We start from the raw sequence: 14,892 nt of genomic DNA on the forward strand, positions 1-14,892 counted from the left end.
TACAAACAATGGTAAAAGGAATTTGATGCTGCACAAAGCTGCTTCAATGGTCTCTTTCTTTGGAGTAGCTCCTTTATTTCCCCCCAAATTCTGACCCAATTCCACATTCTAAAACGGCTCACTGGCTTGGGGTGTACAAAGGAGGCCAGCCAAACACTGGCTCTGAGTTTGCAAGTGACGGCAGGTCAGGGAGACTGTTCAAGGGACTCACCTCATTCTTCCTTCCCTCAGACCTGCAGTCCAGGTCAGAAAGAGAAAGAGATGAAGGGAGCGACATCATGGACTAAGATGGGAGAGGGAAGAAAAGGCAACAGCAGAGGAGGAGGAGGAGAGGCTGTGCCATCCAACCATATAGAGGTTTTGCATGCGAATCAGAATGCAGAAGGGGGGAGTAGCACCTCAGACCATGCCCCCATTCTTAACCATTCACTGGCCTCAAAACGCTCATCCTATACAGATGCTCATCCATATGTAGGGCAAGCACATGGAGGATGCAGAGGGGCTATGCCTCCTAGCACTGCCCCAGACATCATGCTAGCCTTGATTCCTAAAGCCCATGCATTCAGCACAGACACCTGCAGAAGCCTATGAAACAAGAGTTGTATGTGCCTTGCCTTCTCTTGGCAAGGAAGGCTTAGTGCATGGTCTCTGAGGAGTGGGGACAGTGTAGCATTAGAAGCAGGAGGTTACAGCCCCACTTCATCCTCTAGACATTTGCCCTTCATTCACCTGCAGTCCTTTCTTTCTCTTACCGTCATAGGTGACGTATGGTATCTGGAAGCCTCTGGCACTGTTGGCTTCACTAGTTTTAAAGTTGATCCACAGCTTCCGGGACCTTGCAGTGAAGGCGATGGGTCTCTCATAAGTCTGGCATGTCTCATAGGTGGTGATGGAGGAAGGAGATGCTGCAAGGCAGAACAGAACAGGACCATGTGTTGTGTGGAATCACCCAGATCTCACATCCCAAGATAAACTCCATTAAAAGATCTAGGAAGGCTGAGCAAAAAGGAAAACACCGCTGAAATCTAAGCAAAGCTCTTCCTGCTTCCTTTGCCTCACACCTTTGCTGAAGTCCTAACATTTGCGAGACAAAAATGAGTGTGTTTTCCTTTCCAAGGTTATAAACTTTGAGGATAGCTTAATGCCATTTGGCAGCTTAACTACTGAAGGCAACTTTCCTTTTCAGGGTTGGTGAGGCAGAAGTAAAGTGCAGATTTATTTGCTTAGTGGTAAAGCAAGCAGAAGAGACATCAGGAAAGAGAGAGCTTGCAGAGCCAAATGTGGTGCACCATCTAGGGCAGGGGTGGAGAAACTCCTGGGTAGCGGACCAGATCCTGACCTACCCCCTGCCATCTACTCCACGGGCTACTTTGACAGGTGGGTGAGTCCACTCACCTGTCAGTCATCTGATTTCTGTATGCTGCCAGGTGACAAATTCAAAGTCAGCTGACTTGTGCTGGCAGCATGCCTTCAAACGGGTTCTCTACTTTGCCCCTTTGCTGGCATGGTTTGGATTCAAAGTGGGAACTGCAGCAAGCCCCTTTGGAGGGGCACTTTAGGTGCCAATTAGCTGGCTGGTGCTGAAAGCATGTGTTCCAACAGGCTCCCTTTGAGCACTGATCAGTGCTGACAGCGAGTCCCCTTGGCTCCAGTATCAGGAACTTCCTAGCGCATTTGATCCCAGTGGGGTTCACTGTCAACACTGATCTGTCAGCTAGCCCCATTTGCAAAGGAACAATCAAGAGCACGCTTTAAATTCATGACTGTTCCTTCACAGCCACATCCTTACCTGCCCCACATCTGATGTCAAGTGAGCATAGTTTGGAGGAAATGCCCTCATGGGCCAAATGTGGACCCCTGCTGGTTCTAATTCGGCTCAAAGACTGGAGGTTTCCCATGCCCAAGATGGGGAAACTGCTCCAGAGATCCCCACAAGAGCCATATTGATGGATGCAGGGAGGAAAATATACAATGGTCCCAAGTCCATCAGCATGGCTGACAGAGACAACGGAGCTGTAAGATCAGTGAGGGCTGTGCAGGCTACACCCTTACTGTGATGTTAGTTCAGGGACTGCTCAAAGCATATATTGTACACCTGATTTTTAGAATCACTTTTTCTGCATTTTCAGTTCAAGGGTATAATCTGCTTCACTTAATCCAGGATACATCAGGTATTTGCAGCTGGCCCAATATCCTTTAGGTGTCAGCACTGTAAACCACCAGAAGTCTCAAACAGAATCTCCAGCAGCAGAATGCAAGCACTTTGCACACTATGACACTTTGTTAGAAGAAGGAGCTCTCGCCTGCTTATTACTACTCTGCAGCACCACCAGGGGATGGCATTGCAGGAAGCAGTTCAGCTGACCTACAAAGCTGCTTGCACTGGCTTGGTCCCCAGTCATGGAACTGCCATCCTGTCTCTCCATCAAGCCAGGGGCAGGCACACAAATCACTTGGTTTGATCACTTATTCATGCTGGCAGGGAGACAAAGTCTCCATAGCTCCTTAGGTTTCCATAGTCCAGAAATTGCGGAAGAAACCTAGGCCAGTCACCATCGCCACACTGCCCTTTTTGCATGGCCCCTACACAGCATTTGGTTACCTACAGTTTTTCCGCATGACCAGGACATCCCCACATTCATCCTCAGACGGCAGGAAGATTTCAGGCACCACAATGAGAATCTTGCGCTTTGGCGGTGGGTTGATATTCCAAGTACACTCCACATTTGCAGGGTAGTTTCCAGGGTAGTTGGGAGACTCAATATAACCAGTGTACTCTCCCAACTCCCCTCCACATTGACGGTCTGCAACAAAACATGCAGGGATCACTAGGATGTTATCTGGGAAGCAGAACCTGATTGCTTGCCAAGGGAGACCTGGGACACGGGGTCTTGGCACTGTATAAGCACCAGATGTGACACAAGTCTATGCCAGTGTTGCTATATAAGGGTTGTGTGTAAACACAGGTACAGATTGGTCCATAAACTTTACTATTGCATGCATAAGGAAAACCAATAGGAAGCTAATGAAACAGAGATAATTTCAGCAAATGAATTATGTTACGTGCAGTCTGCAGAGAACAAAACATACTTTTGCATTGTGACACAGAGGTTGAGCCGTCAAAGTCTGTGGTGGTATTCCCAGGGCATGTGATGCAGTAGTTCTGGCGGAAGTCAGGTTGGTAAGTGCCTACGGCACAGCGGATGCAGCGGTGGACACTGGTGTTATAATAATGGCCCGGGGAACATTGAACTATACATTGAAGAGAAGAGAAAAGTGTCAGAGACTGCCAAAATAATACAAGACCAGCAAGCATTCATGGAAATGAAAAGCTCTTTGGGGCAGTTAATTTGCTGGTAACATTGCTTTCTCTAATCGTGCAAGAAGGCTTGATGAATATCACTGAAAGGATGCAAGGCAAATTGAGCAGGAGCGCTAAGGTGCATAGTAACACTGGCTGAACATGGATAGCTCAGTCGGTAGAGCATGAGACTCTTAATCTCAGGGTCTTGGCTTCAAGCCCCACACTGAACAAAAATATTCCTTCATTGCAGGGGGTTGGACTAGATAACCCTTGTGGTCCCTTCCAGCTCTATGAGTCTATGATTCTAAACTCTCTTTCTGCCTCCTGACAAAATGTACATTAGTCCTAAATATGTTTTTTTTTACCATCTGACATATGGAATCCCTTGTAATACAGGGATTCCATTTATTACCATATTGATATTAATATAATACTTAAAAATTTGTACGGCACTTTTAAGTCTTCAAAGTACTTCCCATAGGCTATCTAGTTGTAATGTTCAGAACAATCCTGAAAGGTCAGTCGGCATTATAACCCCCATATTGCAGATAGGAAGGGCTGGGGCTAACGGTAGCTTGCTTTAGGCCACCTGGTGAGTTCATGCCAAAGGCAAGATTCAACCAGGGACTTCCTGGTGGGTTACTGAACATTCTGAAGCATTAGCATGATTTATTATAAGCTAGTTTCTTTACACACACCTCTTTGTCTTCCATCCAGTCAAGGAAGACACATTACCAGAGTTTAAGGACTTGTTCCAGCCAGGCAATAACACTCAAACTGAGTGCAAATCAGGGCAGTGAGAGATGCGGCATAGGGCGAGGCCCGAGGGCCATACAGAGAGGTCTGGAGGGCCACATCTGGTCCCCAAGCCTGAGGTTCCTCCTCCCTGTCTTATACAGTGCTGTTGCCCCAAGCATACCTTTGGTATCACAGTCCTGGAAGGAGAAAGCTCCATCATGCTTAGTGTTCAGTCCCCCGCCACAGGGGAAGCACAAAGCTCGGCCTGCTTCAGGTTGGTAGGTGCCACGTGGACATGGTTGGCAGGGTTTGAAACCGTCTACAGAGTACTGGCCGGGGGGGCACTGACCTGTGGGCCATGCAGGAGAAAAGAGATACTCATTGGTCCAGATTAAGTATTGACTCCCTATACACATTGCTTCTAATGTACCAGCAGCATGCAACATGCACTATAATATAACTGAGCCATGGGAGAGCACCATGAGAACCGCCGGCCATCCCAGAAATTGCCTAGGGCAACCTTTCTGCCTCTGTACTGGAATGTGATAATGCCCATGGTATGAAGGAGAAACGCCACAACCGGATCCATTTATCCAAGTCCTGGATGTGAAGAATTTCCCCCGAAATAAATACGTAAACAGATTTGGAAGAAATGGGTCATGAAGCTGAACTACCCCGTGGCTGCAGCTTCACAAACCCAGATTCTTTATTTAACAAATTATGTTAAATAAAGTTTGCCATATAAGAGTAACCACCAGGCACAGCAATAATAGGTGCACCTCCGAGCTGCCCGTCCTGCCCTACTTCTGAGTGCAATCAATGGCAACAGCTGTTTTCCTGTCATTAGTTGGGGAATTAGGAAACAGTTTAGAACATATGAGCAGCTGTAGCCTCTGTAGCTTTTTCTATACTTCAAAGTGGAACTGGCTCCAGAGTGACAGGGCAGGAGGAATGCTAGAGGGGAAGCAAAGCATCTTGTGCACAATCTGGCAGTTATCTTTGGGGCCCTTTTCTGAGGGAACACGGAGATACTGCTGTAGTCAGCCAGATATTTTGTCTATAGTTCCCATCAGCTCAGCCAATGGTGAAGGATGAAGGGAATTGTAGCTCAAAGATCTGGAGGTCCTTAGGTTGTGCGAAGGGTGCAGAAATGAATCAAAGCTGGAAGTGGCTACCATGCCAGTTACTTACATACAAAACCACCATCCTAGGCCTCTTGTAAATGTTGTGTTTAGGGCCAATACGTATGAACTAGTTGCCATTCTTTGGTGTGGAAGGGAAAGTGCAGGTATCACTGCAGTACTATTTTTTTTGTGGGTGTTATCCATTCCATTCCCTTTGCTGTGGCCACTAATTCATTCTAGTTCCGAGAGCTACTGTTGGCTACTCTGGGACAGGTTATCAAGTGTCCTAGGGTATTGGACCTCAGCTATAGGTTTAGAGTACCTTGCAGCTCATCCCTGTACCTGCACAGGCGCTTATATTTGTTGCTCCAGCTGGCCCATAAGCATCACTTCCAGGGCAAAGGTCACAGGAGAGCTGGCCTTCTTTCTCCTGGTAGGTCCCTGGAGGGCAAGGGACACACTGCTCCATCTGACCATGGTAATACGTTCCTTGCAGGCAGCTAACTAAGAGAGAGGCAAAAGCGCTAGTGACACATGTGCCAAGACAATGCCCAAGATAACCCTTGTCTTTCTTGTAGGACAGAGACCCCAGGATCTCTCCTTGCCCATGTTACAATAATACAGCTCAGGCCCTCAAAAGAATGAGCACAGGAACTGTATCTATTGTCTGTAAGCACATGTGGCTGCCATAGATGTTAGAGTTGGCAGCAATGGCATCAGAGCAGCAGTGTAGCACTAAAGGCTTGCAGTTAATATGCAAATGGTTCTTTTACTCTTCCTTTCCTCACCCCCAACCAATTCAGGTTGTTTCCTTACCACACTTAGGTCCCAGTCTCTCCTGTCCCGGCCCACAGCTCTCCTGCCTCTCGGGAGTCATGCTCAGCTTCCGTGCCACTTCGTATTCCATCCCCGAAAAGCGGATCAGGAATCGTTCCTGGTTTATGGATTTCTTCAGTGCTTTGATTGCTGATTTCAGTTTTTTCTCAACCTTCTGCCGCACACAGTTCAGATTGCAGCTGGCTGGAGATGAGGGAATGAGACTGTGCTGTTTAACCAAGCACTAGGAAGAAGAAACCCCATTTCCAAAGACAACCTTATGTCCCTTTTTATTTCCAGCTGCTGTTAAATCAGCATAATCTATTCCAGTCTCATGCTAGGGGAATGGCCATAGTTCAATAGTACAGCACATGTTTTACATGCAAAAGATTCCAGCTGAAATCCCAGGCATCCTCAGTTAACAGGATCTCAGGTAGTGGAACAGGGAAGGACCTCTGTCTGAGGCCCAGCAGAACCACTTCCAATCAGAGAGCACCATGCTGGATAAATCGGACCAATGGTCTGAGTCAGAAAAGGGAAGCTTCATATATTTCAAATTTCCTCAACCTCATCGCCCCACCCCCCAGATGTTGTGAACTAAAGAACTCATCATATTATAAAGTTGCATCCAACTAAGTATACCCACTAAAATGAATGGGCCTAAGCTAGTAATCACGTCCATTAATTTCAATGAATTTGTGTATGTATATATTTATGACAGTGTGTGTATGCATAAGTAAAACAAGACATTGTCTTTTCTAAACAATCTTTTAACAATATCTAGGAAAGTTGGGTCAACCAGTCCTTCTCTTGTACTCTCTTCTGAGATGGGTGTTCCTGGAACATGAGGTCTCTTCCTCATATTACTCTGTGATGTTGTCCCCTATTCCTGAGGGGAAAGCCAAGCTTTCTCAGTCACCTCCTCTACCTGTAATTTCTTCGGGCTTGATTTCAGCTTCAAACTCCAATGTGATGCGAGTCACCTCCTTGTTGGGGGAGTTGCGGGCACGGCGTCCTTTGCCCTTCTTGGATGAATCACACTTTAAGTTCACAAATGTCACCTGGCAATCTGAGCAAGGGGCTGCCCCACCTAGGAAAGATGGGGCGCGGTGTTAATATCCTCCAAGCAAGATCTCTCTGAAATCCTGACAGGCATTTTCCTCTGTGACAACCAAGCAGGGCTTCTTTCCTTTATCCCGTGACAGGAAGCTCATCGTTTTACTCCCATACCCTCCCCACACTAGCTAAGGCACTTTCTCAGGCATGACTTCCCAGTGATACAATCCCACACAGCCATCCGTGGTGTTATTGCTATCAGTTTTTTCCTCCGCACCACATCATCCTCTGTGGAGGGGAGGGCCCCCACGCTTAGGGTTCTTTTCATCCTTCTATCCTCTCTTTTCTGCTTCTGGGCTCTCACACATTCAAAGGCACAAAAGCATAAAAGCCTCAGCTATTCCACAGCTTCCCAACCACATGCCCATGAGTGAGTGCAGGAAGACTTGACTCCCAGAACCTCAAGCTCCCTCTGTGTGTGCCTGGTTTTTAATAGTTGCAGTATGCAACTATGGCAAATGACAAAGACTGCAGGCTAAATCCAGAGAGCTGCTTTCGTGACATACAAGACTTAGGACTGAAAACAGCCCCAAGGGAAGACTTTGAGAAGACATACGAAGGAGGGAGTACCTCACCTAGTGCAGCATTCCTGCCCACCTCATCCTGCTTGCCTTTCATGCGTGGGTGCAGGTGACATTTAGCATCCTTGATTTTGAAGGAAGCCTTTTGTTTGATTGGAGCAGCGACAGTCTCTAAAAGAAAAGGCAGGTGCTAAGTATCAGGGGAGTCAAGCGAGTCTCGGGAGGAGCCCTGAGGACTCAGGAGACCAAACTTACCAACACAGGGATGGCTGACATTGCTGGGCCTCGGTGGAGGTCCCTGCCGCAATATTGGGGTGCCGCAGCTCACTGTGTAGCTATTGTCAGACTCTGCAAAGAGAAAGAATCAAGTCGTAATCAGCAGAGGCCTGTGGCCAGATATTTCTAAATGTATGCCTGCATGGGCCTGTATTTGCAAGCCCAGCCCAGCCCAGCCCAGCCCAAACCCCAAATGTATTTTTGAAAGATTAGCCCAAGCCTGATCTTGCCCATCAATCATATGGATGAAAGCAGCCCAGTTTTGGCCAAAACCCGTTACTATGTTTCCCCACCCCCATGATTTCCATTCAGAAAGAATAAACAACCCACCAAAGAATCCCAGTGCAATACAAGCACATAAAAGGAGCACAGATGGTGCCAGAGTGTGGATAATCTGAGCAAATTCTCATGGCTCACAGCCTTGTGGGAGCCATTCATGAGTGAGATCACATATGCCTTGCCAGAGGGAGAGTGAGCCAAAGCTAAATGCACGAAGAGTACTTAAAAAGTCCCCAATCAGCCAGGGATTGCATCTGATGCAGTGGTAAGTTAACTCAGTCTGCCAGTCCAAAGATTTCCACTTGTGCAATGAAACGTCCCCATCCATCACCTCCCATGTACCCCCTAAATCTGTTTTAAAGGGTTCCACAACCCTCCAGGGGAGAATTGGGAAGAGCATGTGGTGCACACAGTGGTAGGAGAGGGGGAGAGTTCCCATTTTGCAAGCTTACATCCTTAAGCTAATGTGACAACTTATGTCCTAATGTGTATATTATTCAGCCTTTGGAATCAGGTGAACACCTTATGGACAGGACCACAACATCAGTGGTGGGCTCTGTTAGGGTATCAGGGCCTTGGCAGTTGCCCAAGGATACTAAGTACTGATGATGGCCCTGCACATGGGTTAAGTGCTATACTAAAGAAGCACAAATAACCTCCATTCACATCCTAGTTCTTTGTCAACTGTTCCTCCTCCTGCAAGTGCCACTAAAATCAAAGCCAAAAACCTCCAAGAGCTTATGTGGGGATAAAAAAGGGAACAGGCCATAGGAATGAGGAATGGAATTGAATAAGGCTTCAAATGCAGTAGAAAAATGAGAGCAAAGGGGGCAGAAGATTAAAAACCCAGTAGCAAGAGCCTGGAAGCTGTACGCCGGCTCCATTGGCTAATAAAGTGAGATGAGTGCCACAACTTCAGAGTCGGCTATGACTGGACCTAATGGTCAGGGGTCCCTTTACCTTTACCTTTAGCAAGTGAATAACAGGGTCCCATAATAGCACAATGCCCACAAGCCTCCAAATATTGCAGCTTCTTGCATCTGAAGCTATTAAATTTCCTGGGGTGAAGGAGTGGCAGATTGGTGCACCTACCAGGCAGAAAGCGAGCCTTAGAGGCACAGGTGAGGGAGCAGCTGTCCTTCTTGCCATTCTTGTTGCAGGTAAGTGTGGCTCGTGGAGATACTGCGCCAGCCAAACATATCACCAGCTCTGAAGAACAAGCAACAACAGACAGCAATGATAGCAATATGCAGATGAGATGGTGTAATTTTAAAAAGAGCACACAAATATTGGGATGGCTACAGTGCAAAGCCAAACCTTGTTCTCCAGTGGAAGTAAATAAGCATTAGTCCACCACTACCACTACTGTACTACTGTTTCCACTTGTATCTGCTACAGCAACTTCTCTGCATGTGTTGTACTGAGTTTTTCAGCTCACTGCTGAAGGAATAAAGTCTAAAAGCATGCAGGGTCACTACTGGACCAGCAAGAGCAGAATCTGCTAAAAATTAAGAATGCCTGAATTTCCAAACACAGATTCTGTGACAGCTGTTTAAGAATCTCATATTTCATTTTTGGACATGCCTCTGCTAGGTTTTATTGTATTGCAGAAAAAAACACATGGGAATGTTCAACACATTTCTGCGAAACTTAAGCTAGTTTTCTGTGTTTGAGCAAAATGTTGTGGTTGCCTATTCTGCAATCTCACTCCTCTCAATAAATCACAGCATGGTGAGAAGTTTTGCATTACCGGCAATCACACAGCACCAGGCCAGCGTGTGGAATTCTCATTAATAACTTTGTGGTTTTTAACAGCATCAGAATTTAAACTATCAAAACAGTGCCATACAACAATGCCACATTAAAATTAGTCTCCTTGTTCTCTGTTCAGCTACTACAGTAATTTTGTCCTCAGCTAGAACATTGCCTGCTGAAATACATTCTGCCTCTGGAGGGCAGCATGACCTCAGCCCTTTTCTACACTCACCTATGCAATCCTTTTTATTCCAATGAAGTTTGCACCCAGCAGGGCAAGTACATTCATAGCTGCCAGGGGTGTTTATACAGCCAAATTTGCAGCCTCCTCGGTTGATGCTACATTCATCGACATCTGAAGGGCAACAAATAGATGCAATGAATAAGTATATGACAACATAGTACAAATGGAACATTCTGATTAGAGTATCCAAGACTCTGGTTCCAGAACTATAATATGGGTTGGTAATCAGACAAAAAAGAACCAAGTGTTAAAGAGTAAGTGGGAAAGAGACCAGGGAGGGAGAGGGAGAGAAGACAATAAAAACATACGATAACCTCTGCTGCTGATTCACCTTGTCATTCAGGAAAGACAGCTGCCAGATCAAATATTCATATACTGTATATATTGTGCCATCAGCATACATGGGAGTTTACAGCATAAGTCAAAGACATAAGGTCCTGCCTTGAGGTGCTTCTGTTAGCAAAGTTTCTTAAATAAAACAGAGTACAAACTAGATGATCTCTGCAGCACTTCCAACAGTTTACAAGTTTGTTAGTGGAAGAGAAAACAGAGGAAAACAGACTGGAAAGGCTAACAAAGAATGGGAAAAATATGTAGCTAGAGGTATTGATACTGAGTGGAGTGATTAGAAATGATGACAGTCCTCCCTTGCACATTTAGAATGCTGCGCTCCATGATGGTCACAAGGGCTTTCCATTCAGTGTGTAGCTCAGTGGTGGAGCATCTTGTTTGCATGCAGAAGGTCCAAAGTTCAATCCTCCTGCCTGAAACTCTGGAGAGCCACTGCCAGTCAGTGCGGACAATACTGAGTTAGATCTGGCTCAGGGTAAGGCAGCTTCCTATGTTCCATTCCCCAGTGTGCACACACCTATTATAGGTTTAGACTGGTGGACAATTTATTTTTTAAAGCATACTGTAATTGGGAAGGCCAAACTAGAGCTTCATGGGAAATTAGCTTGCTGCTAAGTAGTGCTTAACCTCCACATACAAATCTGCTCCACACACATTTCCAAGCATCCGGTGGAACTGCAGCCTAGTCAGTAATATGACCTTTTCAGCTTGTGCCAGTCCTTTTTCTGCCAGCCCATCCTGACTCCCAGTTATGTTGCCATTTGTGTCGCTGCATTGCCACAGGCTAAATTCATCTTTTGATATGTTACTGCTAATTCATCTTTTAGGTGGTCTGCCAAAAGCCAAGTTCAGCGCTTAACATGCAATTGCACAACCCCATCAGCTGGTGGTAGTGACGTTTTAGAGGTAATGGAGGTCCAGAGATATAAATAGGCCCCAAAATACATAGGGCAGGCACATTTTGAAAATATTGCTTGTTTCTCTAGACCAGCCTTCCCTAATCTGGTGCCTTCCAGATGTTGTTGGACCACAACTCCCATCATCCCCGGTCACTGGATATGCTGATGGGATTTATAATCAGGGTGGGGGAATCTGAAAGGCACTAGGTTGGGGAAAACTGCTCTAAACTTATTCTAGGAAAACTTAGCAACTGTCAGGAAATGCAACCTGCTGCCTGCTTAGTCTATCTAATATTTCCCACAATAGAAAATGTCTAATCCCATCCATTGTACAGGAAGCCTGCCTCATTCCTACCTTTGCCAATAAAGAATAGGTAATCAACGATGAGAGAAAGAACTCATCAGACCCTGCTTTAGAGTCATTCCAGAAATCAAGAGTGTGACTGTGAGCCGAGATCAGAATAAAATGGAAAGGCTTGGTTGCTAAAGTTCAAAAGACAGCTGTGTCACACAGTCTACCAATGCTGCCCCCTTTCAGCAGCTCTCCCCATTATGGCACACAGAGAACCACAACCATGGAAATCAATGCTAAAGGTCTAGCATGAAGCAAGCAAACAATGGGAGAGGAAGAGTCAAAACAACTCATGAAGGCAGGGCTTTGTTCTGAAACCTCCACTTACAAAGGCTTCAGTCTTCCAGGCTTTGCCAAAGCACACTCCCACACAATGGGGCACACTAAGGTCATGGGCTTTGCTCCCAACTCTTTGGAGTAGGCTGGGTGCTGACTCATATGGCACTGCCAAGCCATTCTTGGGCTTGGTTCCATTTCATCTTGTTTATTTATGTAACTCACTTTCTCCCATCCCAAGGGAGCTTTTAGCTAGGAGAAAGTTAGGAATGCACCTTGTACCCTTGGTGCATCTAGCTCAGCCTTGGTGCATCTAGCCTAGACCAGGAATGGGCAACCCTTTTGTTCCTGAGGGCCACATGCAGCAGCGGGTGGGTGTCCAGGGCCACATATAATGGGCAGGGCTGCACCTAGTGCTGGGCTGTCATGGACTGGCTGGATGCATAGGAGTGGTGGGAGGCACCAGCTGGAGCACCCCAGGGGAAGAAGGCTCAGAGCCAGGGGATTGGTGGTAGGATGACAATGAGCAGCCAAGGGGAGAAGAAGGAGCAGACTGGGAGGAGGTGCCAGAAGCAGAAGACGTAACAGGGTTTGGTGAGCAGGAAGAGGCTGTGGCAGAGGGCAGTTCCAACTCTGAAGCTGGAGTGGAATGGGGCCAGGAGAGTGAGGGGCAGGCTGCTGAAGAAGCCAGGAAGTCTCCCCATCCTGCTGCAAGCAGTTCACCTCCCCCCGGTCTCCTAGAACACGCAGAGAAATGAAGAGGGGGGCTGTGTGCTGGTGCTGTTCGTGACTACTTGGGAAAGACACTGGAAAGGGGGAGCCTTAGAGAGTGGTGGAAAAGCAGGGATCTTCAATCCTTGCAACTTGTTGGAGCAGGCCTACTGGGAAGAGTTGCTGGGATCACTAGGCCTGTGCCGTTTTGGTTTCTTGAATAAAGAGTTAACTTCACTGACACCGCGTTTTTCTTTGATTGCTGACTCACGCTAGACTCCAGCTCCTGACGTGAGCAGGGCCAGATCTCCTAGGCTCCCCCCCCCCATTTTAAAGTACCCCCCCCCAGCTGCTTGGGATTACCAGGGAGGTTAAAGTCTGAACTCCCCAGCAGTTCTAACACAGATTTTTTTAAAAGGCAGGGTTCTCTTTGTATGCTCTCAGTATGGACCATACTGAGAGCAGCAATGGGCTGCACTTGGCTGCCCAGCTGTGGTCCACAATGACTTGACAGCAGGTCTCCCAGATGTGTTTTCCAGCCCTACATGAAGATGCTAGGGACTGAACCATTTTTCATACAAAGCACGTGGTCTGCCACTAAGTTACAACTCTTAGCTCTCACACTCTTCATGGCAACACATGCAAATCTGTGAAGTTCCCTGAAGATGGAAAGAGGTAACACTTTGCTTCACCTAATTTCAGTGGTAAAGAATCTACCGCCCCCAGTATTTTCTGAATGTCACTCCCCTTTAGAATTCTGGTTCAAAACCATAATCCTGAGTGGAATGTGACAACCTTCCCCTGAGGGCAACAAAGGGCACAAAGCAAAGCATGGTGGTGATAGCTGTCTCCAGTTATTTCCCATTTTTGTGTCCAGATGCCTCATACAGTCAACAAATGGGACCTGCAGCAAAATGTTAGGAGTGTGCAGTGTTGTTGTTCAACATTCCACCCACTCCAGTGCATTCCATTCCCCACCCTAGTTTTCCATTTCCCGGCCTCCCTCCACAGCCACGAAGCAATCTCAATCCTCATTGGGCTAATTGGGGGGGATCTGACCACCCGCCCCCCAATTTCTTGTACTACAAGATGGCAACTGGCATGCAGACATATACTGCCTCTAAAACACAGAGCAAATATCCATCTGTGGAACACCCAAACTGATGTTTGTGCCAATTCATCCTTTTGCAAGCCACTTTTTGTAAGTTCGTAAACCCGTGGGTAGCGATTGTCTTGTTTTGTTTTTATGCAAACCACTCGGGAGGCTTTTTAGGGTGAAAGAACAGGCTACAAAGGCTCTATATAAATAAATAAATAAAACAGTTTGTGGTATCGCATGTTACAACATCCTTTTCCATGTTAATCTCACAAGCAAAATGCTATAAAATAAGGAAGCTGATTTAAATTCAGTGACAAGGGCAACTGCAAGTGACCAGGAATTACCTTGTGGGCTCCAGGTGTGATGAGGGTTTTCAACAAGTTTTGATAGATGTTACTGAGATTGCAAAGGAGCTAGAAATAGTACCAAACTTTGAGACAGAACAGGTTAGGAAAAAAGAGAAAGAAATGGCAGTTTGAGTATGAGGCCCAAGAAGAGGCACTGCGAGGACCAAAGCAGAAATTCAAAGTAGGTTTCTACTATGTTGTTTCAGTCGTGGCCATACAAGCTACAACAGCTCCACTATAATTCTCTATTTGGCATCCTGTATCATATATGCAGTATCTATCAACAAAATATCTACTGAAGATGTACTTAAGAGCTGCAAGCATTTGGAAAAATCACTGATGCACAATGGAAACAAAGATATTGGCGCTGAAGTTCTGTGCTGTGGAGTTACAGCAATAGATTGAAGACTTCCAAGGCTTATGCCACCACAAGAAGAAAAAGCACACAAATTGAGATTTTGATGTGCCTGAAATTGAAACTATTAAGAGACTTAAATTTTAACATCATAATCCACAAAGATTATTTAGCAGTTTCAAATTTTGTGCTTTTCAATTTTTTCTACAAGACATCAGTTTTTGAGCACTGAAGTTAGCAATTAAAACAATTGTGGAGTGCAAATAGCTAGCTTTGTCTACGGCACAGAATAGCCCAGCACTGGGTTGGGTTAATAATCGTGTTGCACT

The 14,892-nt window shown here is 46.2% G+C and overlaps 1 protein-coding gene across 6 annotated transcripts in view; it reads right to left on the reverse strand.

The window, feature by feature from the left end:
• The window catches only part of SCUBE3 (signal peptide, CUB domain and EGF like domain containing 3), a 116,175-nt gene that overhangs the window by 3,679 nt on the left and 97,604 nt on the right, over positions 1 to 14,892 (reverse strand). For 5 of the 6 annotated variants that reach the window (XM_081195808.1, XM_081195810.1, XM_081195809.1 and 2 more), the window contains 11 exons: positions 10,162 to 10,284; positions 9,267 to 9,383; positions 7,875 to 7,967; positions 7,674 to 7,790; positions 6,911 to 7,072; positions 5,983 to 6,186; positions 5,509 to 5,670; positions 4,224 to 4,391; positions 3,091 to 3,252; positions 2,607 to 2,804; positions 753 to 905 (listed from right to left, as the gene is read on the reverse strand). In XM_081195808.1, the coding sequence (XP_081051934.1) occupies positions 753 to 905; positions 2,607 to 2,804; positions 3,091 to 3,252; positions 4,224 to 4,391; positions 5,509 to 5,670; positions 5,983 to 6,186; positions 6,911 to 7,072; positions 7,674 to 7,790; positions 7,875 to 7,967; positions 9,267 to 9,383; positions 10,162 to 10,284 (1,659 nt within the window). The remainder of the gene's footprint in view (positions 1 to 752; positions 906 to 2,606; positions 2,805 to 3,090; positions 3,253 to 4,223; positions 4,392 to 5,508; positions 5,671 to 5,982; positions 6,187 to 6,910; positions 7,073 to 7,673; positions 7,791 to 7,874; positions 7,968 to 9,266; positions 9,384 to 10,161; positions 10,285 to 14,892) is intronic. The other variant, XM_081195811.1, reaches the window with a different exon arrangement.

Source organism: Podarcis bocagei (assembly GCF_964188305.1).
Source record: "Podarcis bocagei genome assembly, chromosome: 5".
In the NCBI taxonomy this organism is placed as follows: Eukaryota; Metazoa; Chordata; class Lepidosauria; order Squamata; family Lacertidae; genus Podarcis; species Podarcis bocagei.